The sequence below is a fragment of the Felis catus genome, chromosome B4, assembly GCF_018350175.1.
Source record: "Felis catus isolate Fca126 chromosome B4, F.catus_Fca126_mat1.0, whole genome shotgun sequence".
Classification (NCBI taxonomy): Eukaryota; Metazoa; Chordata; class Mammalia; order Carnivora; family Felidae; genus Felis; species Felis catus.
The window spans coordinates 82,800,833-82,823,894 of record NC_058374.1 but is presented as its reverse complement, the minus strand read 5'-3'; the positions used below and the strand labels follow the sequence as shown (position 1 = coordinate 82,823,894).

At 45.8% G+C, this 23,062-nt stretch overlaps 3 protein-coding genes and 1 long non-coding RNA gene across 11 annotated transcripts in view; 3 read left to right on the top strand and 1 right to left on the bottom strand.

The window, feature by feature from the left end:
• Positions 1 to 62: 62 nt before the first annotated feature.
• Positions 63 to 12,543, top strand: PAN2 (poly(A) specific ribonuclease subunit PAN2). Of its 7 annotated transcripts, XM_045061940.1 has the most exons (26): positions 244 to 344; positions 2,636 to 2,812; positions 3,040 to 3,209; positions 3,323 to 3,443; positions 3,606 to 3,683; positions 4,067 to 4,334; positions 4,678 to 5,020; positions 5,216 to 5,312; positions 6,156 to 6,275; positions 6,492 to 6,611; positions 6,884 to 7,012; positions 7,140 to 7,339; positions 7,448 to 7,596; positions 7,721 to 7,827; positions 8,017 to 8,115; positions 8,233 to 8,306; positions 8,411 to 8,558; positions 8,857 to 9,000; positions 9,132 to 9,191; positions 9,417 to 9,507; positions 10,102 to 10,259; positions 10,359 to 10,502; positions 10,644 to 10,823; positions 10,951 to 11,044; positions 11,321 to 11,518; positions 11,860 to 12,543. In XM_045061940.1, the coding sequence occupies exons 3-26, from the start codon at positions 3,175 to 3,177 to the stop codon at positions 11,892 to 11,894; spliced, it is 3,192 nt and encodes a 1,063-aa protein (XP_044917875.1). In that variant the 5' UTR covers positions 244 to 344; positions 2,636 to 2,812; positions 3,040 to 3,174; the 3' UTR covers positions 11,895 to 12,543. The 7 variants fall into 7 exon arrangements, with proteins under 7 accessions (XP_006933879.1, XP_019690636.1, XP_003988940.1 ...); XM_006933817.4 differs by lacking the exon at positions 2,636 to 2,812 and having other exon boundaries at positions 63 to 344; positions 7,451 to 7,584; XM_019835077.3 differs by lacking the exon at positions 2,636 to 2,812 and having other exon boundaries at positions 63 to 344; positions 7,451 to 7,596.
• LOC123386614 lies at positions 11,660 to 17,353 on the bottom strand. The gene is made up of 2 exons (XR_006600791.1): positions 16,935 to 17,353; positions 11,660 to 13,933 (listed from the first exon to the last, which is right to left on the bottom strand). It is a non-coding gene; the product is annotated as an uncharacterized LOC123386614 (long non-coding RNA).
• CNPY2 (canopy FGF signaling regulator 2) lies at positions 13,320 to 16,263 on the top strand. The gene is made up of 6 exons (XM_003988889.6): positions 13,320 to 13,455; positions 14,059 to 14,171; positions 14,324 to 14,439; positions 15,273 to 15,476; positions 15,635 to 15,731; positions 16,098 to 16,263. The coding sequence occupies exons 2-6, from the start codon at positions 14,084 to 14,086 to the stop codon at positions 16,139 to 16,141; spliced, it is 549 nt and encodes a 182-aa protein (XP_003988938.1). The 5' UTR covers positions 13,320 to 13,455; positions 14,059 to 14,083; the 3' UTR covers positions 16,142 to 16,263.
• Positions 17,354 to 17,484: 131 nt separating the features above from the next.
• CS (citrate synthase) overlaps positions 17,485 to 23,062 on the top strand; it is a 31,918-nt gene continuing 26,340 nt past the window's right edge. The window contains exon 1 of one of the 2 annotated variants that reach the window (XM_019835081.3): positions 17,485 to 17,529. In XM_019835081.3, the coding sequence (XP_019690640.1) occupies positions 17,494 to 17,529 (36 nt within the window). In that variant the 5' untranslated portion in view covers positions 17,485 to 17,493. Of the gene's footprint in view, positions 17,530 to 21,558; positions 21,779 to 23,062 lie in introns of those variants that run through there. The other variant, XM_003988888.5, reaches the window with a different exon arrangement.

The window sequence follows — 23,062 nt, the reverse complement described above, 5'->3', positions numbered from 1 at the left end:
AGACATCTTAAAGGGCCGTTGCAAGGGAGGGTGTGACACGGGTCTAATCTGCCGTCGTCGTCATGAACTTCGAGGGTCTGGACCCTGGACTGGCAGAGTATGCCCCGGCCATGCATTCTGCCCTGGACCCTGTCCTGGATGCCCACCTGAACCCAAGTCTGCTACAGAATGTGGAGCTGGATCCGGAGGGGGTGGCCTTGGAGGCTCTTCCTGTCCAGGAGTCAGTGCACATAATGGAAGGTGTCTACTCTGAATTGCACAGTGTGGTGGCTGAAGTGGGTGTGCCTGTCTCCGTCTCCCACTTTGACTTGCACGAGGAGATGCTGTGGGTGGGAAGCCACGGGGTAAGAACTGTACCCCTTTGTAAGGGCTGAAAGGAGATGTTGGAGGTATTTTATCTGGTTTTAGCCCAAGGGCAGCTGCTTTACTGGGAGCCAGAACTGAGTTGAGGTGGTGAGAGTTAGTTAGGTCTCTGTCAAATCAGTAGGAAGGGAGTGGAAGGATCCATATGATCCAGGAAGAAGTTACATACGTGTTCTTTTTCAGAAGTCATCCCATTTCTACCACAATTTGCCCATTCTAAGCTTTGATTAACCTTGATAACTGTACCCATCAGTTAGTCTGTAGTGTCCAAATCCAATCTCTAATGCCCTTCTTCTGTTTCCATTTTTATAACTATAGAATGTTTAACACATGTTTCTGCATATCTTACATGGAATCATTCTGTCTTCTTTGGCTGATTTTAATCTCTCTGAGAGCAGTTGTCAGTGTTAACTCTTTTTTATTTTTATTTTAGAGCGCATAAGCAGGTGAGAGGGGCAGAGGGAGAGAGATCTTAAGCAGTCTCCATGCTCAGCACAGAGCCCGACATGGGCTTGATCCCACAACCCTGGGATCATGACCTGAGCCAAAATCAAGAGTCAGATGCTCAACTGATTGAGCCATTCAAGCACCCCAATATTAATGTTTTTTAATGTGTATCTATATTGCCAGTATGCTAGAGAGCTCAAAGATTTTGTAAGAAATAACATTCTTGGTTTACTAATTTTCCTTCCATAGGGCATGAATTGTGCTTTTTTCATTAGAAAGAATGTACTTTTTTGATAATACATTCATTTCAGTAGGTAGGGTCTACTGCTATGGTAGGCCCAGGGAATAAAACTGAATAAAACATAATTCTTGCCCTCAAGGAATTTACAGAACAATGAGAAAAAAAAAAAAAAAAAAAATATATATATATATATATATATATATATATATGAACAGATAACTTCATGGTACTTTAGAAGAAACTAAACTGTTTTACTTATTAATTATGAATTTAAGATATAAACTAATTATGAGTTTAAGATATAAACTACTAAGTGCCAGTGTAAAAATATTTACTGGGTGCAGAAGGGTTAGAGGCCCTCCAGAAGGAAGTGACACCTGAAGTGAGTTCTTGAGAGGTGAGTAGGAGTCAGGTGAAGAAGAGGGGAAAATGCTGTCTTGGCAAAAGCAACAGGATAAAGATTTCCAAGATACCATACAGTGTGATTACAGATTACAGGAACTACAAGCAATTAGGGTTTACTGCTCTGGAAGATAAGTCTGAAAAGTTAGACATTACTTCATTCAACTAGTGTTTTTTGAGCACCTGTTAGGTGCCACACCTTGCTCTACGGTCTAGATTGGGAATAAGCATTTAAAAAGGCAACAAAAATACATTTATAATATATTAGGTGTTTAGTATCCTTAAGGAAAATAAAGTGGAGTAAGGGGGTTAAGGTAATGAAGGGTGGGAGGTGTTGCTGTTTTAGATAATTGGTCAGGGAAAGTCTCTCTGATAATGTCACACTTGAGTAGAGACTTGGATGCAGACCAGGATGTCCATTCTAAGTCGTCTAGAAGGGAGAGAGGAAGCCATGCAGATATCTGGGAGGAGAACATTCTAGAAAACCTCATATGCTATGTTAAAAGAGCTTGGACTTGATCTTTCACACCACTGACAGTTTTTATCCAGAATGATAAGGTTAGGTTTGCATCTTAGAATGCTGAAGTAGCAGTATAGAGTTTCATTTAAGGGGGAACATGGCAGGACTCAGTGGGATCGGCTTAGATTGTAGGTTATTGTAGCAGTTCACATAGAATATGAAAGCCTGAATGAAGCACTGTAGACATGTAGAACAGATTTGGGAAATACTTAGGAAGTAAACAAGACAAGTTACTACCAGTGACTTAGTCCTTTGGATAGATCATGGTTCCATAAAGAATACAGTTAGAAGAAGAATTGAAATGAGGTAAAATGACAAATTTAATTTAGAATGTAATGAGTTTGGGTTTTCGTGGAATATCTAAAGAGATGTTTAGTAGATATTTGGATATGTAAGTGTGAAGCTTGAGGCAGTGGTCTGGGCTAGAAGAGGGAGTTAGGATCCATCAGTTAGAAGACTGATGGTTAAAACCTTGAGAGCGGATGAGATTACCTAAAATGGCTAGTGAGAAAATAGTGGACTGGGAATAGCCATGGTTCAAGAGTGGTCTGAAGGGAAGCACATAAAGAGGAGGTATGAGGTAAGAGTCAGGAGCGAAACCAGTAGTGAATGATGTCATAGGAGCCAAGGGGGGAATGAGTTTCACATTCTCTCTATTCCAGCCTGTGACCCACAGTGCACATTTCCCAGATGGTGGCTGGTAGAGATTAAGACTTGAATATGGAACATAAGAAAACCAGCTGGCCAGTGGAGGATCGGACTCACATCCCTGACCCGAAACTGTTCTAACCAACTGAACCATTATCTATTCAGCAAGGTCATTGTGAGGGCAAAATGAGGTAGAGTTTACAAAAGTACTTTGTGAAGCATTAAACATAAGATAGTATTTATTATCAATGTCTTTGTCACTTAGATTGGTCCCTAGCCGTATGCCTTAGTTGCTGTTAGCCAGAAAGGCCAAGCAAGAATGGAGAAAAGTTGAGCAATGTCTCCAGTCCCTGACCTGTATCTGGGGTGGCCCTGCCCCTCCACTCAGGGTGTGTCTCATCTTTTTTGTCCCCCACAGGGCCATGCCACTTCATTTTTTGGCCCCGCCTTGGAGCGTTACTCATCCTTTCAGGTCAATGGCAGTGATGACATTCGACAGATCCAGAGCCTGGAAAATGGTATCCTATTTCTCACCAAGAACAACCTCAAGTATATGGCCCGTGGGGGCCTCATTATATTTGATTACCTGTAAGTGGCTTCTCAGCTCTGGACTGGGAAAGAGAGTCCCTCCTAAAATGGGAAGTCTAAAGGATTGGAAACTTTTGAGACCTTGGTCCCTTAGCCTTTCCTTTCCCCTACAGGCTGGATGAGAGTGAGGATATGCACAGTCTCCTACTGACTGACAACAGCACTCTGCTTGTTGGTGGGCTGCAGAACCACATATTGGAAATTGACCTTAATACTGTCCAGGAGACTCAGAAGGTATAAGACTGGGGAAAGAAAAACCCAGGCAGGACCTGAGGTTTTTGGGGGGTCAGGGATATGCCCAGACTGGGAACATGACTAAGATGTATGTGCAGTCTTTCTGTTCCTTTGGTCTGTGGGAAGAATTATTCTCACTGGTTTTTCTGCTTTGTCCCCCAGTATGCAGTCGAGACGCCTGGAGTCACCATTATGAGACAGACAAATCGCTTCTTCTTCTGTGGCCACACATCTGGCAAGGTGGCTCGGTTCCATGTTTCCTCCTACCACATGGCCCTGTTTCATCAGACATGTGCTTGAGCTCTTTCTTTCCCTCAATTCTGGGACTATAGTTGGAGGCACAGGAGGAGTGATCTGAGTTCCTACTCAGCCACGTTATACTAGATTGTCTTTCAGGCTGATGCCTTCTATTGTAACTAGATATCTTTGAGGCAAGAGAGTAAACAAGAGTTCTCTTTGGAGTCCCTTCCAGCTCTTGGCCTCTCTTTTTGCCTGTTCTGTGCTTTAATTGCCCATATCCTAGAGCCTTAGTTCTCTTGGCAGGGGCCTCACAGGATTAGGTAGGTGGTGGGTACTTTTCCTGATAACAGTGTTGGCAGATAACTGAGTTATCTCTTCTTCAGGTTTCCCTGCGAGACCTCCGTTCTTTTAAGGTGGAGCATGAGTTTGATGCTTTCTCAGGAAGTCTGTCAGATTTTGATGTGCATGGCAACCTGCTGGCCGCCTGTGGCTTCTCCAGCCGCCTCACTGGCCTGGCCTGTGACCGTTTCCTCAAGGTGTATGATCTACGCATGATGCGTGCCATCACACCACTTCAAGTACATGTGGATCCTGCCTTCTTGCGCTTCATCCCTACATATACTTCTCGACTTGCTATCATCTCCCAGTCAGGTAGGAAGGGGTAGGAGGGGTTGATGACCAAAGGAGAAGTAGCACTAAGAGTATACTCCTAGGAACCTCTTTGTTGGAGGAAATAGTAAACTTGCAGTGGGCTATCAGGGTCTCACTTAGGTTTGGTCAGAGATTAGTGCTTTTATTTTCTCCCTGAGTGTGAAGAACACAGAAAAAGATAAAGGTGGAGCAGGCAGAATAACTTTACTGGGTAACAAAACTGCCTGTGGCTTATGGGAAGGCATCAGATGGTATTATTTGTATCTCTAGGCATGAATTTAGGCCCAGTCTTTCCCTGATACGAGGGAAAAGGAGTGTCATAATGCTTCCTCCTCTCTTCTAGGGCAGTGCCAGTTTTGTGAGCCCACAGGCCTGGCCAACCCAGCAGACATCTTTCATGTGAATCCTGTGGGGCCTCTGCTAATGACATTTGACGTATCAGCCAGCAAGCAGGCCCTGGCCTTTGGGGATTCTGAGGGCTGTGTACACCTCTGGACTGATTCCCCTGAGCCTTCCTTCAACCCTTACTCCCGTGAGACGGAGTTTGCTTTGCCCTGTCTCGTGGACTCACTGCCTCCTCTGGACTGGAGCCAGGACCTGCTGCCTCTTTCCCTCATCCCTGTCCCGCTCACCACTGACACGCTTCTCTCTGACTGGCCTGCTGCCAACTCCGCTCCAGCTCCCAGGTTGTACCTTACATCTGGGTCAAAAGGAGGGAGGGGGAAAGGGCCAAGATACTAGGATTCTCTGTAAGCCCTGTAGTAGTCTCCTTTCCTGATTTTTGTGTGCCTTCAGTACTTTCTTTTCTGGCTCCTTGGGGGTTGGGTATTAGATAGGCAGACACCACAAACTTCAAGCCCTAGAACTGTACTGCATTATAGGCGAGCACCCCCTGTGGATGCAGAGATTCTACGCACCATGAAGAAGGTGGGCTTCATTGGCTATGCACCCAACCCCCGCACCAGGCTGCGCAATCAGGTATGTTCAGAGGTGAGAAGGTCAGCCCCCAGCCCAGCCCTCTGGGATTTCTCCTGTCTTGTTTCTTTACTAGTTCTCAGCATTTTTTGCTTTTAGTTAGTCAGTAAAGGATTTTTGAGGTCTAATGAATGAAAGGTACCATGGTAGGTGTTAGGGAGAATTCAGAGTAGAAGATAGAGTCTTTGCTATTAAGAAGTTTAGTATTTGGTTAGTGAAGATAAGACCTGTCTGTAACAAATTATTTGTTCTATTGTTAAATGCTAAAGGAATGTTACAAGCATTCACTGCCAGGGCTGTTTGGAGGGGAAATGTTACTCTGGGCCAGAGTGGTCAGGGAAGACATACTGAAAAAGGTGGATATTGAGCTGGTTAAAAATAGGTAAATACAAAGTAACATGGAAGCATATTCAAGATGAGAGATCAGTGTTAGCAAAGGTCTCAAGAAGCATAACTGCAAAAGGTGTGTCTGACCGGGACTGTGATTGGACCAGTCTGGCTGGAGTGGTGTGAGTACTGGGAAATAGTAAGACATTGAGGTTGGAAAGGGCCCGGTTGTGAAGCCTTAATACCAGTGTTTAGGGAGAGAAGTGACACACTGAAATAGGCATTTTGGGAGAGTTTGTTTGGTAGCGGGATGCCAAACAGAGTGTGTGTGGAGCCACGCGTGGAAGCCATCACAGTTGTCGAGCTGTGGTGTGGTAGGGTGATGGCAGTGGGAATAGAAAGGATGCGGTAGATGCTGAAACTTCAAGAAAGTAGAAGGTTCAGTGTTGGGATAAAGGTGGGGGGAAACCAAAGATAATTAAGACATCCAACAAAATTACCTCTTTTTAAAAATTCTAGATTCCTTATCGACTCAAGGAGTCAGACAGTGAATTTGACAGCTTCAGCCAGGTCACTGAGTCACCGATAGGGCGGGAAGAGGAGCTACATCTCCACATGGTCTCTAAGAAATACCGCAAGGTGCTGGGGGTTACCAAGGAAGGAGTCCTGTGGGATGTGGGGAAAGGTTCCCTGGGAAAAGGGGGTCATACTAGAAAGGATCAAAGGACTCAGTTGAGAAGTCTTCATCTACCACCTGGACTCAGGAGGGAGGTTTTGGGGAAGGTTATGACCACTGCAAAGGATTTAGGGGACTCTGAGGATACGTTCATTTTGCTCAGACTATTTCTGCCTCAGGTAACCATCAAATACTCCAAGCTAGGGCTGGAGGACTTTGACTTCAAACACTACAATAAGACCCTGTTTGCTGGATTAGAGCCTCACATCCCCAATGCCTACTGTAACTGCATGATCCAGGTAAGGATATTCCTGCAACCTGAACATGGCTACTGCCTTTCTTCTCTGTGGCCCCATACTCCCTGCTCTTTTTCCAGGTCTCTCCAACCAAGCCCACTTTGCCATGGCCTCCACTACCATTCTTTCTTGCTTCACAGCCTTCAAGTCTCTTCTGTGTGCTCCATTCTTCAGTAGACTCCTGATTTGTATTCTTTATCGGCTCTCTTAACCATCCCATCTCTCTTCTCCATACTAGTTGCCTGTATCAGTTCTCCTGCTCTTCCCCCCTCCAGGTGCTCTATTTTCTGGAGCCCGTTCGCTGTCTTATCCAGAACCATCTTTGCCAGAAGGAGTTCTGTCTGGCATGTGAGCTGGGTTTCCTCTTCCACATGTTGGATCTTTCTCGAGGTGACCCTTGTCAGGTCAGTGTCTGTAGACCTGGGACAATAAAAGGGGAAGGGAGGTAGACAGTAGGCAGGGACACTGCTGTGCAAATGGCCACAAAAGAGAAAATTGCCCCATTCTACCAACACACTTCCTGGATTCCAGGGCAGTAATTTTCTTCGGGCATTCCGCACCATTCCTGAGGCCTCGGCCCTTGGTCTGATCCTGGCTGACTCAGATGAGGCTTCAGGCAAAGGCAATCTGGCCAGGCTTATTCAGAGGTGGAATCGCTTCATTCTCACTCAACTGCATCAGGATATGCAGGAGCTAGAAGTACCCCAGGCTTATCGAGGTGCTGGAGGCAGGTATGAAATCGGAACATGAATATTTAAAGCCACCATGACAGTCCCCTCTGTGACTTAGAAGGTGTCCTAACTGTCTCCATGTGCATGTATTGCCTTCCCTGCCCTTAGCAGCTTTTGTTCATCGGGGGACTCTGTCATTGGGCAGCTGTTCAGCTGTGAGATGGAGAATTGCAGCCTCTGCCGCTGCGGCAGTGAGACCGTGCGAGCCTCTTCCACCCTGCTCTTCACGCTCTCCTACCCCGAGGGTAGCAACAGTGGTATACCCTGCAGCTGGGTTGGGAAGGCTCCCTCACGTGTCCCATAACATCAAGGAGAGGGTGTTGGGAGGCTAATAATGGGTAGAAGGGAGAACCTAGAGTGAAGCATCCAGTTTCCCCTCAGATAAAACCGGGAAGAACTGTGACTTTGCTCAGGTGCTGAAGCGAAGCATCTGCCTGGAGCAGAATACACAGGCCTGGTGCGACAATTGCGAGAAGTACCAGCCCACGGTAAGTCCTCCCATGTTGGGGACTTGGTGTGGTTTCATCTGGGACTAGCTATGTCAGCACCACCATCCACGGATCTATAGGGAGTGGGAGGAACCTCAGTTTGAAAATGCAGGTCCAGGTTTTACTGTTCCCATCCAGGTTTCTTTCCCATAGGCTCATTGCCATTCCTTGTTTGTTTTTTCCTCTCAGATTCAGACCCGCAACATCCGCCATCTGCCAGATATTCTTGTTATCAACTGTGAGGTGAACAGCTTGAAAGAAGCTGATTTCTGGAGAATGCAGGCTGAGGTAAGGACCAGGTCTGGAAGCAGGGTTTTAGGTGTACTTCTTAATTTTCTCTCCCTTCTCTGCTCAATATATGATTAATGTTCCTGGGCAATCAGATATTTTTTCCTTTGTGTTCAGGTTGCCTTCAAGATGGCAATAAAAAAGCATGGTGGGGAAATCTCTAAGAATAAAGAGTTTGCTTTGGCTGATTGGTAGGTACTGTCTGGGGGGTTAGTCAAAGGATTGAGCTACCCAGTGGCTCCTCTGGTCACTGGCTAGATCTCAGAATGAATTTCTAATTCTCTTATCCTGATAGGAAGGAACTAGGGAGTCCAGAGGGCGTGCTGATGTGTTCCTCCATTGAGGAGTTGAAGAATGTCTGGCTTCCTTTCTCCATTCGCATGAAGATGACCAAGAATAAAGGGCTGGATGTTTGCAATTGGACTGATGGGGATGAGATACAGGTTGTTGAACAACTGGGAAGAGAAGGGGGAATAAGGGAGAGAAGGTTGGGGCAGAAGCAGGGCAAGGGGAAGATGGAACTTAGTATAGGGAAAAGGAAGGGAATAAAGCCAAGTTATTTACCAGTTGTGGGCTTTTCCAGAGTGACTCAGTTCAGTATTGAGTCATAGATGGGCTAGGATGGAGATAACCCACCCTGGTCCCCCATCCCCGTCCCCCAAACTCCCTATCCTCTATCCCCATTCCCCTTCCTTCCCCATCCTTAAACTTAGCTTAGCAGCCTGGGTACCCCCCTCACAGTGGGGCCCAGCCAGGGCAGAGGAGGAGCATGGTGTCTTTGTGTATGACCTGATGGCTACTGTGGTACACATCCTGGACTCACGCACAGGGGGCAGCCTGGTGGCTCACATCAAAGTTGGAGAGACCTACCACCAGCGCAAGGAGGTGAGTGAGATACTACAAGGCAGGGACACCCCTGGTGGTAGCCACAATGGAGTCCCAGGTCTGTCCTTATCTTGACTCTGAGTCAGAGTGGTCCAGCTATCACTTTATCATCTTTTTCTGTATTTCCACAGGGTGTTACCCACCAGCAGTGGTATCTCTTCAATGATTTTCTTATTGAACCTATTGATAAGGTTAGTTGTAACACATTCCATTCCCCCTTTCATCTCCCCCTTTCCTAGAATTCTCATCCTCAGTGCTCCAGAATGCCAGGCAGATTCAGGAGGGAGGGATGGGTCCTCAAGAATAAAAAGTGTTAGCAGAACTAAAAATAGCACCTGAGTTGTCTTTTGTCTGGCTTGGGAAAAAGGAAAAGGGGGCATCTATATATAGACCATGAAGTGCTTTTTCTTTTATAGCATGAAGCTGTGCAGTTTGACATGAATTGGAAAGTGCCTGCTATCCTTTATTACGTCAAAAGGAATCTTAATTCCAAATACAACCTGAACAGTAAGTGGTACAGAGTAGACAGAAGGGTGTGGCAGTTTAAATTGGTCTTTTGGAAGAGATCTTGTTAAGATTAGGATAGGTAGCCAGTGTTATTATTTCCAGGGGTGATACTAAAGAGATTCCTGTTTCATCAGGCTCTAAATTTAGAACCTGGAGATCCTGAGAGTGTAGAGGGGAAGAGGTGATGGGGGGAATCTGATCAAAAGGGCTAAGGTTTTGATTTTGAGTCTAATCATTCTTCCTAAGTGAAACTTTCTTCTTTTGCAGATGGACTTATTAGGTCCCTTTTTGGTGCCTTTAAACCCATAGTTTCCCTGTAACTTTGTTTTTCTGGATTTTCTAAGCTGAAGTCCAAAAAAGTCAAAGTCTTATTCTTTCCTCTCTGCTTTTTTGTTTCTCTTAGCATATTTCTTAGTAGTTTTCTGATTTGACCTATTCCATCTGTCTGTTCAGCAGACACAATCTTCTTATTCACATGCTTTGATTATTGAGAGATCACAGTGTAGACCCAGTCTCTGGTCAGCCATCCTGGGTTTCCCTCCCCTGGTTACTTCCTTATCACTAGCCATCTGTCTTCTGGATTTTCCCTTCCAGTCAAGAACCCTATTGAGGCAAGTGTCCTGCTGGCTGAAGCCTCGCTAGCACGGAAGCAGCGGAAAACACATACCACCTTTATTCCACTGATGCTGAGTGAGATGCCGCAGGTTGGGGACCTGGTGGGCCTGGATGCTGAGTTTGTCACTCTTAATGAGGTAACCAAGACCAAAAGGGTGTGGTGTTGGCACAGAACTCTGGAGATATCAGGCATCACAAGCTATTCTCTGATTTCCTTATCAACTCTTCTCCTGTAGGAGGAAGCGGAGTTACGCAGTGATGGCACCAAGTCTACCATCAAACCAAGCCAGATGTCAGTAGCAAGGATTACTTGTGTTCGAGGCCAGGGACCCAATGAGGGTATCCCCTTCATTGATGACTACATCTCTACCCAGGAGCAGGTACTAGGATATCTTGTACTAGGAGGTACAAGTGAGACAGACCTTGTGCTTATGTAGAGTGCTCTAGAACCCAGGGAAGAGTAGCAGGGAGAGACTCTGCACCTCACTTCATGAGCAACTTCTCCTTTTCTCTATGCCTAGGTGGTGGATTACTTGACTCAGTACTCGGGGATTAAGCCAGGAGACCTAGATGCCAAGATTTCCTCTAAGCACCTTACAACTCTCAAGTCTACCTACTTAAAGCTTCGTTTTCTTATAGACATTGGAGTCAAGTTTGTGGGTCATGGTCTGCAGAAGGACTTCCGGGTCATCAACCTCATGGTTCGGGCAGGGCTGTTTTTAAGAGTTTCCTTTGAATATGGGCCCTTTAGGGTATACATTGTGCTTTTGGAGAATGAGAAGTTATGGATCACCTACCTTCAGTCTCCCACTCTTTTATCTCTGCCAGGTGCCCAAGGACCAAGTCCTTGACACTGTCTATCTCTTTCATATGCCCCGAAAACGAATGATTTCCCTGCGGTTCCTTGCTTGGTACTTCCTAGGTGAGTTGGTGTACCTTGTAGGCCGTTATGGTGCTCATTAAGAGCAGGAAAAAGTGTTGGAATGAAGGGAGTAGGGAGGACCCTTAGTGGTGAGAGTTATGAATGGATTTAAGTAACTTCAGTATCCCGCTGCACTAGGAATGGTGTTTGGCTTTTTCCCTTACGGGTAGTCAATTTTTTTTTTTATTGGTTATTGGGAGTAGGGGATGTGAGTATGGGACGTATTCTTACCTTCCTTTGCTAGGTTCCAAACTATTCCACCTCTAATTCCCTCAGACCTGAAGATTCAAGGGGAAACCCATGACAGTATTGAGGATGCCCGTACAGCCCTTCAGCTCTACCGAAAGTATCTGGAGCTAAGCAAAAATGGCACGGAGCCTGAATCCTTCCACAAAGTGCTCAAGGGTCTTTATGAGAAGGGCCGAAAGATGGACTGGAAGGTTCCTGAGCCTGAGGGTCAGACGAGTCCCAAGAGTAAGGCCTGGGATGGGACAAGGGAGAGTGGACAGGGTGGGTTTTGATTGCATATGTGAAGATTATACTCATGATAATAATAATGATGATGGTGATGTTAACAATTGTACCAACTCTACCTTACATTTGTAAAGCACTCAGTGGTTTGCAAAGCATTTAATCCTCCCAACATTCAGTGAAATAGATTGTATTCTTGAAAGTCTGCACTGATCCTAACCTCCTCCTGCCTAATTCTAAAATGTTTGGGGCAGGTTTGCCCTCTTTTCCTTCATAAGAAGTATTCCAGGCACTTTTTCTCCACTCACCTTAAGAGTCAATGCTCTTGATTTTGTCTCTGACAGATGCAGCTGTCTTCTCCTCAGTGTTGGCGCTCTGACCTCATCCTCTCCCAGTGAACTACTCCTCTCCCCTCAGTGTTCTGTGCCCCAGAACTGGGAGATGGCTTCCCAACTTGGCTAGTCCTCGCCCGCTTCCAGAATTGGACCTGCTCAGGGTCTACAGATGGTGCTATTAATAGAACTGGAATGCAGCAGAGTTGCTGTAAAGGGAAGAGGTGCCAGATTCCTTTTTCATTCTTTGCAAAATAGCGGGCCAGGAACAGAGTCTAGAATTGACCCAAATGGAAAGAAATTGATATTCTCAATAAATATCCTGGGTAATTAATATCCAGGCAAAAAAACGCTCCTGGAACCAGTACTCTCAGTTCCTAGTTGGCTAAGGACTGAAGTCCTGGTAAGTGATAGGATACAACAGTAGCTTAAGAGAGCTCAAGTCTCTGACTGCTTGAGAGATGCCTGGATGGACCAGGACATCGAATATTGGTGGCCCTAGCAAACCAGTGTTGCCAACACCATCATTGCCAAAAGGGCCTTTGGGTCCTAGATACAGCTTGACTGCTGTCTTCACTCCTGCTGACAGCTGAGAAGCATCTGTCTTCCATCCACTCTCCTGTCCCAAGTTTTGTTATTTTTTAAAGTTTTGTTTTAAAATGCATGTTTTATAAAATAAAAATTAAAAAAAAAGTATTACTGGCTTGTCATCTATGTCACTAGAGACCTGCAAGTGTGGGATGCTCTGACTTAAGCTCTCCTCTCCTTTCTTTGTGTTGGCTTTCTATAACAACTGGAAAAAAACAAGCGTTCAAATTTCCACCTAGAAATGAAGGTGAAGCTCTGGAGTCCAAAGTTAAGGTTATTGGAGGAATATAGTTATGTCTTTGCTGGACAGTTATTTTTAGCTCTTTGCTATGGCTGCCTACTACCTTAAGACCAGATTCTTTTAAGATGCACAGTATGGTTTCCTCGGAAAAGGAAAGTTTGGGGAAACTGACAAACTGCAGGTCTTAGGTTATCTGAAGACTTGTAGCTACTAACAGGATCTGTGAAGTGCTGCGGTGCTTCCTGGGAGATGTAGTTTGCGGGGTATTGAAACCAGGGCTTCTCACAGGCTAGCAGGGTACCTTTCTTTTGGAAGGTCCTAGCCCACCTAGACTGGCACACCCACGTGCCTCCTTATGCCAAACGGCTCTGTCCTCACTTTGCTAGGGCCACTCCTATTCTTCGGCTGACCCCTGGTGGTCACGTGGAGCTACTCGCCACGCAAGTCTGGGTCCTTCTGCGATCCACCGGGGTCCTCGCAGCCTAGAAGCCGCTCCGGAGCTGCCTGTTCGCGCGAGAGTTTGGAGGGGCGGGTTTGGGGTCGGTCTCCGGTGTAGGGCTCGCACGGCAGCGCTTCGGAGCCGTGCGTAGACGGCCACTTAGAGTGCGGGGAGCTGGGTCAGGCAGTCGCTGGGTCACCCTTGCCTGGAAAGTGGCGGAGCGCTCTGGAGAAGCCTGGACAGCCTCGCTCCCCCGCAGCCAGGTGCTACGGTCGGGAGTAAAGTGAGAGTCCGGCCGTCTTCGAGCGCCTGGGCCACGGCGGCGGCCCTGGGAGCAGAGGTGGGACGGATGCGAGTGGCACTGAGGGTCTGGAATGGACTGGAGCGAAGGCAATGGCGGCGTCCTCAGAAAGGGGGCTGGTCCGCACGGGAAAGCTATAGGCTGGAGGTGGGGATGCAGTAATCGAAGGTGGTGGATCCAAATAGGCCCCAGGTATAGAGTGTTCTTCTGCCCACCACCTTTCTGCCTCCTGGCCTGAATCAGCTGCTTGCCTTGCCGGCAGCTTCTCTGTGCCTTCCGTCCTCACTTAATCGCCAACCTCCGTTCCGCAGCTGCCACATAGCCCTGTGAGCCCTAGGCAGCCAACGCTTAAGTACCAACATCTGGGGCCTCACCTGTCGACGTAGTCTCTGGGACTGAGCCCCAAGTCCCTCGCTCGCGCTCTCACTCACCGCAGGGGGGGGGGGGGAAGGTTGGGGGCGGAATCCGGGTCCTCAAGCGCTGGAACAGAGGAGCTCCTTTGTGTCCTGGCCATTTCCTGAAAAGTAGAGCCAGAGTCACACTGAGGCCTTTGTAGGGTGGGGTGGGGGTAATGTAGGATTCGGGGTGGGGGTAATGGAGCCGAATCCTCACACCTATGCTCTTATTCCACCCTTAACTCAGGTGGAGCAACCCCATTACTCTAAAGATGAAAGGCTGGGGTTGGCTGGCCCTGCTTCTGGGGGCCCTGCTGGGAACTGCCTGGGCTCGGAGGAGCCAGGATCTACATTGTGGAGGTAAGAGCACAAAGAGAAATGAGAGGAAGGAGGGTCGGGAAGACAGAGCCTTGGGAGAGCATGAGATACAGGGTCTGGGAGAAGAATGAATGGAAATCCCTGGGTTGATTTTCTTTCTCCCCTTCTTCCTCCTTCCTCTCCCCTCACACCAGCTTGCAGGGCTCTGGTGGATGAACTAGAGTGGGAAATCGCCCAGGTGGATCCCAAGAAGACCATTCAGATGGGCTCTTTCCGAATCAATCCAGATGGCAGCCAGTCAGTGGTGGAGGTAACTGTTACTGTTCCCCCAAATAAAGTAGCTCACTCTGAATTTCAATGAGAACTCAACTGATTAAGAAGGACCTTGGTTTAATAGATATTGACCCAGAAAGGTATCTAAAATATTGGGCTATCACATTTGTAAGAGGCTGGAGGCTTATACCCTATGCGCTTCCTGGCTCCAAACCTTAATATTATTTCTGCTGTAGTTATTAGTAGACAGGGAACCCTGATCAGCCCCCTCCTCCACATCCATAATTCATGTCACTCATGTTTTCACTATGGCATAATTATATACATACAAAAGAGAAAAAGAAGGCCATATCCCTGTATGTAGGAAATTTATACTTTAGTAGAAAACATAACATATACGCAAAGCTATATCTAGTGGAGAGTATACAAAGAAAAGTTAAGGTTATGATGTTTGTGAGATGCTTTATAATTATTATCCTCAAAGCCTACACTACCTCTCTTATGCTCCTATTGAGGACAGGTATTAATCTCATTTAATACAAATAAATAAAATCATTAGCTTACACCCATAAGAATTAAGGGAGTTCAAAGGAAAGGAACACATAGTTAACTAGGATTTATCAAAGAGGTCTCTGTTTATAATTTGGAGGTAATGACACCTGTTTTATTTCTTAGAAATGTGAAGTGAGGTAAAATAAGATCATATACTTGAAAGCACTTTGGAACCATACGAATAAACTGTACTGTTTTTAAGTAGGGAGGGCTTTTTCGAATAAGTTAGTTGAACTAGATTTGGAAGGAAGAGTAAGGATATAAATTACTAATGTACAGAGGTGGAAGAATATGAACCAAGGCTGAGGACATTTCTAGGTGCCTTATGCTCGCTCAGAGGCCCACCTCACAGAGCTGCTAGAGGAGGTATGTGACCGGATGAAGGAGTATGGGGAACAAATTGACCCTTCCACCCACCGCAAGAACTACGTACGTGTAGTGGGCCGGAATGGAGAATCCAATGAACTGGACCTACAGGGCATCCGAATTGATTCAGACATCAGTGGCACTCTCAAGTTTGCGGTGAGCTTTGGGAATGGGTAGCTGGTTTTTGAAAATTAGGGGAGTTATTGGACAGCCCAAGTGGAAAGCTATGTTAATGTCCTTCTCCTCTCTGGAGGTGGAGGCAAAAGGCCTCTTCTTGCTGCCCTCTCTCATTCATTTCTCCCTTGGGTTGACAGTGTGAGAGCATTGTGGAGGAATATGAGGATGAACTCATTGAATTCTTTTCCCGAGAGGCTGACAATGTTAAAGACAAACTTTGTAGTAAGCGAACAGGTAAACTAATCCCACTTTACTGCCTGTCCTGACAGCCCGTTAGAACCTGGCACATTCCTTAGCATGTTCCTCTACCTCCTATCCCCCATCCTCTGATACTAGCTCAAGAATTAACTTCCATTACCTATGACTTAGAGATTTGGGTTGTTCCTCTCTATTCTCTTCCTGTCAGCTTTCAGAATTTGTGGCTCCCTCACCTGAGATCCTAGTGAAAGGATAGTGGGAATGTTTTGTCATCTAAAAGGATATGCTCTAAAAAATGGTGGTTGGTGTGTGTGCCAGTTTGGTTTGGGGCATTTTCTTGATAGTGACATATATCAATATGAGAGTGGCATTTTCCTTCAAATTTTTATGTGCTATTTGCAGATCTATGTGACCATGCCCTGCACATATCGCATGATGAGCTATGAACCACTGGAGCGGCCCAGACTGACAGGCTTGATGGATCACCCCCAGGAGGGGAAGAGGGTGGCAATGCCTTTTATATTATGTTTTTATTGAAATGAACTGAAAAATTGTGAAACCAAAAGTATGAACTGTGTTGTCTTTTCATATCCAGAATCAACCCTTACATTAAGCTTGAAGATAGGGGATTCCAGACAGGAAAGAAAAGGGAAGGAAGTGCTTTGGAAATGGTGTAGCATGAAGGTAGGAGGAGCCTGAGGCTTTCATTCTTTTGCCATCTGAGATTCCTGCTGGACTCAAAACTAGATAAACATTTTTTCGGTGCCTACTCAATACCATGTGTTTAGAGTCTAATTGTGGAGAGAAGAGGAACCTCTGTGAATAAGCAAGGGAACATAGGTAAGTGTGTGGTAGTATGGGATTCTAAAAATGACTTGTATTTATACTGATGAAACATAAAGTTTAAGACAGCTTGGTCTTGAAGGAAATCATGGATATGCATTATTCTTCCCTCCCTGCCCTTCCAGATGGAGGGATCAGCAACAGCAGAGAGGAAGTGGAAATAGATGGGGTCAACTCATCTGAAAAGTAAAGGCTTTATAAGATAGGGAGAGATGAGGTAAGGGATGTTATTTGATGAAGGCCCTTGCTTGCTGGTCTAAGCTTTTAGATTTGAACCTGTAGCACTAAAGTATACCTTTTTCATCTCCATCTGTCAGTCTGGACTGTAAGTCTGTCCCCACTTTCTATGTGTAGAGATTCTGTATTGGGGCATAGGGATGGAAACCTAAAGGATACCTTCTTTGAGGAGCTTCTTAAACACCTTGATCCAGAGGTATGTCTATCTCAGGGTTTGGAATGGAACACTTCTATCCCAGGAATACCTCAGGGAAAGAATAACTGAATAAACATTTTGAAGACTTTTTAAATTAAGCATTTTAGAATCTAAAGGGAACTTGGAGGTCATATAGTTCATCTCTGCCCATTTTACAGATGAAGAAACTGAGGCCTAGAGATACCACAGGTCCTGAAGGTCTGTATTTAGTGGCAAAATTGGATCAAGAGGCTAATGTTCCGTACTGTCAATATGATCTAATATAGCTGTAAAGTAGCTTCTGTTTTAAGTCTTTTTTTTCTCTTAATACCCTGTACACACAAAGCAAATGTGTTCAACAAGGCTTTCATGTCACAAATCCCTGAGAAATCTAACACATGAACTAGTTCAGAGCAAGTATCCTGATATTAGTTGACAACTCAGGTTCTAGTGTTAATTCCTTCTTCTCTCATCAGCCATAAGAAATGCGGTATCCTGTCAAGTCTGTTTTCCAGACCAGCTGTTACTATTTTTTCTTCTGTGATGCACATGAATAATGTTCACATTCTTCATACCCCTGTGAGTATACCCAGGATTCTGTCCATTGCCTGCTTCCTGTCTAAAAACTTAACTCTTCCATCAGAGAGCTTATCACAAGTGCGGAAGTACTCTATAGGGAACTCAAAATTGTTTTAACGTACAAAATAGCAAATAATTCACAAGCTTTAATAAAGTAATGTTAGTTGGTAATAAATTACTTGTGATACACCTCACTAGTCTGTCAAGGTACAGCTGTTAAGAACTCTCCAGCTCAACAGTCTTTGCCATTGCTACACAGGGGTGTGTCCTACATAGGGAAGAGTGGACATTATCCTCCTTGACTTGATCCTCAGAAGGTTAGGAGGATACTCTTTGCACATCTCTTTATTCATGTCATGAGTTACCACAAGGAATCCATGAATTTATCTGAATGTTTCTGGAGGCTCCCTACAACCAATGATTCTAGCCCAGTATTTTGGTAGATCAAATGCTAACCTTGCATATCTGGTTACACCTTAAGCTCTAGATGCCTTCTAAATGAGTTTATCAGTAAAATGTTAGAACTGAAAGAAACATTCTCGAATACAGTGTTCAATAATATCTGGATGTGAGTAGGAGATTTATCATGTGAAAACCCAGTCCTTTAAAAATAAATTTTAGAGGGGCTCTTGGGTGGCTCAGTCGGTTAAGCGTCCAACTTTGGCTCAGGTCACGATCTCACGGTCCGTGAGTTCGAGCCCCGCGTCGGGCTCTGTGCTGACAGCTCAGAGCCTGGAGCCTGCTTCGGATTCTATGTCTCCCTCTCTCTCTGACCCTCCCCCGTTCATGCTCTGTCTCTCTCTGTCTCAAAAATAAATAAACATTAAAAAAAAAATTAAAAAATAAATTTTAGAGAATTTTTATGCTGTTAAAAAGGATTCAGAGCAAGGACAAGAATCCTTTAAATACAGGACAGGGATGAATAGCAAGGGCAAAGGAACTAGTTTATGTTGAATACTCCTATAACAAGCACATACACCTCAATCTCTACAATTCTAAGAAATAGATGTTGCTCCCATTTTTACAGATGAAGAAACTAAGTTCAAAGAGATTGTGTCTTAGGGAATCAAGACTTCAACCTTAGCAATTGTCTTATCCCTAGGCCAATGGGTCTATCTATCTCATTCCTATAGTGGAGTCTCCATGTAGTTCCTAGTGGCTGTGTACACTAGTACTTTTGCTTCAAAACTACCATGCCCTCTGACTCTAATAATCAATAATGAAAAAGCACTGGGCGGGGAGGAGGGAGTGAAAAAGCATTATATCCTCCTTTCAGACTGATTATATTTTTCCAGACTGATTGTAATAAGAAACCCATTCTACCCCACCAGTCATTTTAGGTGTTAAGTGTTTGTCTCTCCTACCTTTATATATTCTGGGAGGGTCACCAATTTATCATGTATTTCAGGTATGGATGTACAAACATTTTATAGTTGAGTAAGATTATTCCTTATTTTAGAAAATATTTAAAATACAGAACACACTGAGTTGATGTGCCCAGAAGACCATTAACAGTGATTCAGAAGTCCCCTTCCTGAGTTACAGCTGATAATTCATAGTCATCACCATATAAACAGTACAGCTTAGTAGTTAAGGTACAGCTTCTGGGTAATTACAAGCTATGGTCCTGAGCAGAATACTTTATCTAAACCTTGGTTTTCCCCCTCTGTATACTAACTAATGTTAGAGATACTAACATTACCTACGTCCTTTAGAGTTTTTGTGAGGATTAATTAAGATAGTGCATGTACCACATTTAGATACTACCTGGAAGTTATGAGTATTCAATAAATTTTAGTTACCCATTAAATACAGGAGTTTGATCTACTGATGCAGGCCTTTTCAGTTGAAGCCTAGGCTGCATTTTCCCACTTACCCTTAGCCACCAGGGGGCACCATCACCTCTGTCCATTTTAAAGAGGTCCTCCCAAGGTCAAGATGACCTCATTGCGCAGCCTTCTCTCCACTGCCCCACTAGTTCTCAGGCACTTAGTTGTATTTAGACCTAAAGCTCATTTGGCTGCTTTATTCATGCCAATCCTCCCTTAACTTTCTTCTCTCCTCCCCAGGTCCCATTCACGTTTAGGAAGAGATTCTAAGCTAGCTTCTGGGAGATCACATTTAGTCCTGATCCCTGGGCTTTCTCACTGGCGTTATAGGACGGATGTCAGGACTAAACAACTTCAAAACAAGTCCATAAAGTAGTCATAACACTAGGCTCCAGGACATGGTGTCAAGAGGCTTAGAGCTTTGCTGTTTCCCACCCTCCCGCCAGTGACTAAAGCTCCAAAATAGATTACCCTTATGGCCACTCAATAATTACTCTTTGGTAGCCTCACCCTGAAAATTCCTCTTGTATTTTGGGGTACTGGAGTTCAGACCTCTGGTTAGTCTCTGTGGATAATTAACCAGAGAGCAGAAACCAGGCCAGACTATTCTAGGGTTAGGAGGAAATCCTCTGTGAGATGCTAAATTGGGAGCAAATATTGATCATTGGAGCTTTGAAGTCACCGAGAAGGTAGTTGAGGTCAGTGTTCCTTTGGGGCACTGCTTGGCTTCTCTTCATGTAGTTCTTTACTAAGACCTACCAATCTGATTTCCGAATCAGAGGAGTGTTGGTTGGTAAGTTGTGAAGCTAGGTACAAAGAAAATTGGGAAGAGAAAATGGTGGTTTCTCCTTCTCTTTCCCCAAGTCCAAGCTATAAACTAGTTTCTTTATAAAGTAGGTCTATCTAAACCTGGTTTGATGGTACTGAGACTTCTGAACCTTGTTATTGCTATGTGAGGAGATAAAAGGACTATTCATTTGGAGCTTGGGGTTTGTAGATTAGGTGTCCTGGTCCTTGGGTCACTTTCCTTCTGCACCTAGGTCAATGACAGTGATGGGTTTAGGAGGTAGAAAGGTCCTGAGGTCTTGTCTACCTAGATGAGTTAGTGAAAAGCAATGTAGAAGATCAATTTAGTACTGAGGTTCATTTAATGGTCTCTGGGAAGCATGGGATAAGTGTATACAAGACAGCCATGTAGGAGAAGGGGTCCAGAGGCTCTATGGGAGTGATGGAGTGAAGGAAGCGGTATGACAAATAGGGAGGATGCTTAATGCCTAATTTTAGATGAGGGGCTAGTCTGCAGCTTTTGATCTTATGGCTAGATGTGGGGTGGGCTGCCTGCCTGGGGTTATGTGACTGGAATGGCAGTGAGACTAATGCCCAGGGCCCAGAGGTTTTGGCCTGTGCTGGAAGCCTTCCTTTTTTTTTTTTTTTTTTTTTTAAAGATTTTATTTATGTTAGTAATGTCTATACCCAATGTGGGGCTCAAACCTATAACCCTGAGATCAAGAGTGGCATGCTTCACCAACTGAGCCTGTCACCCTTGGAAGCCTTCATATTATGGGGGCATCTGTAAGGTTTGGATTTCCTGGCACCAGACGCAGAACTGACAGCCCATAAATACACTGGATATATTCAGGCTCCTGCCTTTGCTTTCCCTCTCCATATATTGGGGTCTTTTACTATCTATAATACTATGGCCTCTGCTGACCTCAAATGGTCATCAAGCAGCTAACTCTGGCATCATAGCCTCTGTCCACGTGACGGCACCTCTATGGCCATTAAGTCATTGACCAAAGACATTAAGAAAGTATGCCAGTGGGGTAGGAGGTGCCGGCAATGATCAGTAGCTGTGATAGTATATTAAAGGACTGGCTTCCGAGGACCTTCCAAGGTCGGAGTTCTTGGGACTTTTTCTCTCATATTAACTTGAGAACTAACCCCAAATGTTTTAAGGGCAAGAGGGAAGCCTAAGAAGGAAGTTAACTGAGTTATCAGGCACATACTTAGTCACCTACACGCCCCCCGCCCCCCCTCCCCCGCGCCCATCCTTAATTAGCCTAACCCAGGCGGTCCAATCCTGCCCGCAACAACTGCTGTCTATGGCTCAGGTCCCGCCCACACACACGCCGGACCAATGGCCGATCCGGAGGCGAGTCCCCTGAGAGGGGCGGGAGCGGGTTCGGGCAGTAGGCGGGGCCTCGCTGAGGACCCCGGGCTGGGCGCCGCCGCCGGTTTGTCTACCCTTTCCCTCAGCCACCTCCTTTCAACCTTGTCCACCCGTCGGCGCGGCCTTTGCTGCAGCGGCGGCGGCTCCCGTTCCTGCCGCAGCTCTGTCCCCTCCTTCCCTCCCCACCAGATCCCCGAGTTCGCCCGTCATGGCTTTACTCACTGCGGCCGCCCGGCTCTTCGGAGCCAAGGTGAGCAACTAAGGGAGGGAGCGCGCGGCCCAAGGGTGGGGCTCAGACGACTGCAGGCCCTTCAGCGCCAGGGTCTCCCTCCCCTACCCATACGCACCCCAGCGCTCCTTAAAGGGGCCCTGCGCCTGGCTGGCCGCCAGCCTTCTGTGGAGCACTCAGGGCCATGTGCTACGTTGGCCTTCTGCCCCTCCGGGTGAAGAGAGAGCTGCCCGCCCCCGGCATGCGGTCTTGGGCGGGTGGAGAGCCCGGCCTCTGCTGTCACCCTGCATGTCTAGCGTGGAAGAGCTCTGGGCAAAGGAGCTGCCAGTGGAGAACATAGGTGTTGTGTTCTATTGGAGTTAGGGAAAGGGCCTGTTTGGAGGAGGGGGTGAGGGGGTAGAAGTGGCAGGGATGAAGAGATGTGCCCACTGTCCCTGGACCAGAGCTGGAGCGGTGGCTGATTTCAGCTTCTGCTTTGTAGGGAAGGCCTTGTCAGTTCCCAAACTGCCTTTTTTATTTCTCCAACCCAAATTTTGAAGCTTTTAATGACCAAGCTTTAGCAGTTCCTCTGGTGGAGTGGAACTCAGGTCCTTTTTGTCCTTGGGACTCTTGCACTTACTCTTCATATAGGAGGAGCTTGGATGGGGTGGAGCTCTTCTGTAAAACCTTCTGCATGATTATCATATGTGATTGGAGAAAGAACCAGAAAGATTGTTCCTCCAAACTGCAGGCCAGTAAGTGAAGATAACTGGGCAGGAGATAGTACTGCTGAAGTCACATGACCAATCTTACTACTCTCTCACTCAGGTTTAGCCATTGCTCTTAAGTCTACTCTACCCAGGAGAGAGATTCCTCTCATTCTTTGAGGCCCTAATTTACTCGAATTTTGTTGCCTTTGTATTATATGAATATTATTGCTTGGTACTTTCAACTTCAAATTGCCAGTACTTTTGTCTCTGGGTAGCTTAGCCCTTTAAGTAGAGAAACTGCTGTGTTGAGGGGGGGTAGTCCCAGTCTTCTAATCCAAGTAGGGACAGTCCCACAAGTGACCTTGACTTCTGCAAAGAACTTATACTTTCTCTTCTGCAGATTAAACCTGCCAGCACCTGAAGGAAAGGAAAGTCTTAGAATGGTTTTGACTTGCTGTGTGTTATCTTGCATGGTTGACAGATAAGGTGAAGCCTGTAGAATTTACACTGGGGTTCTTCCAGGTACCCAGCAGCAAGGTGGAGGCTGATCATTTGGGAGATACTTGTCTTACTTGACTGTTGCTTCTTCTGCTGCCAGGGAACAGGGTAAGGAAGT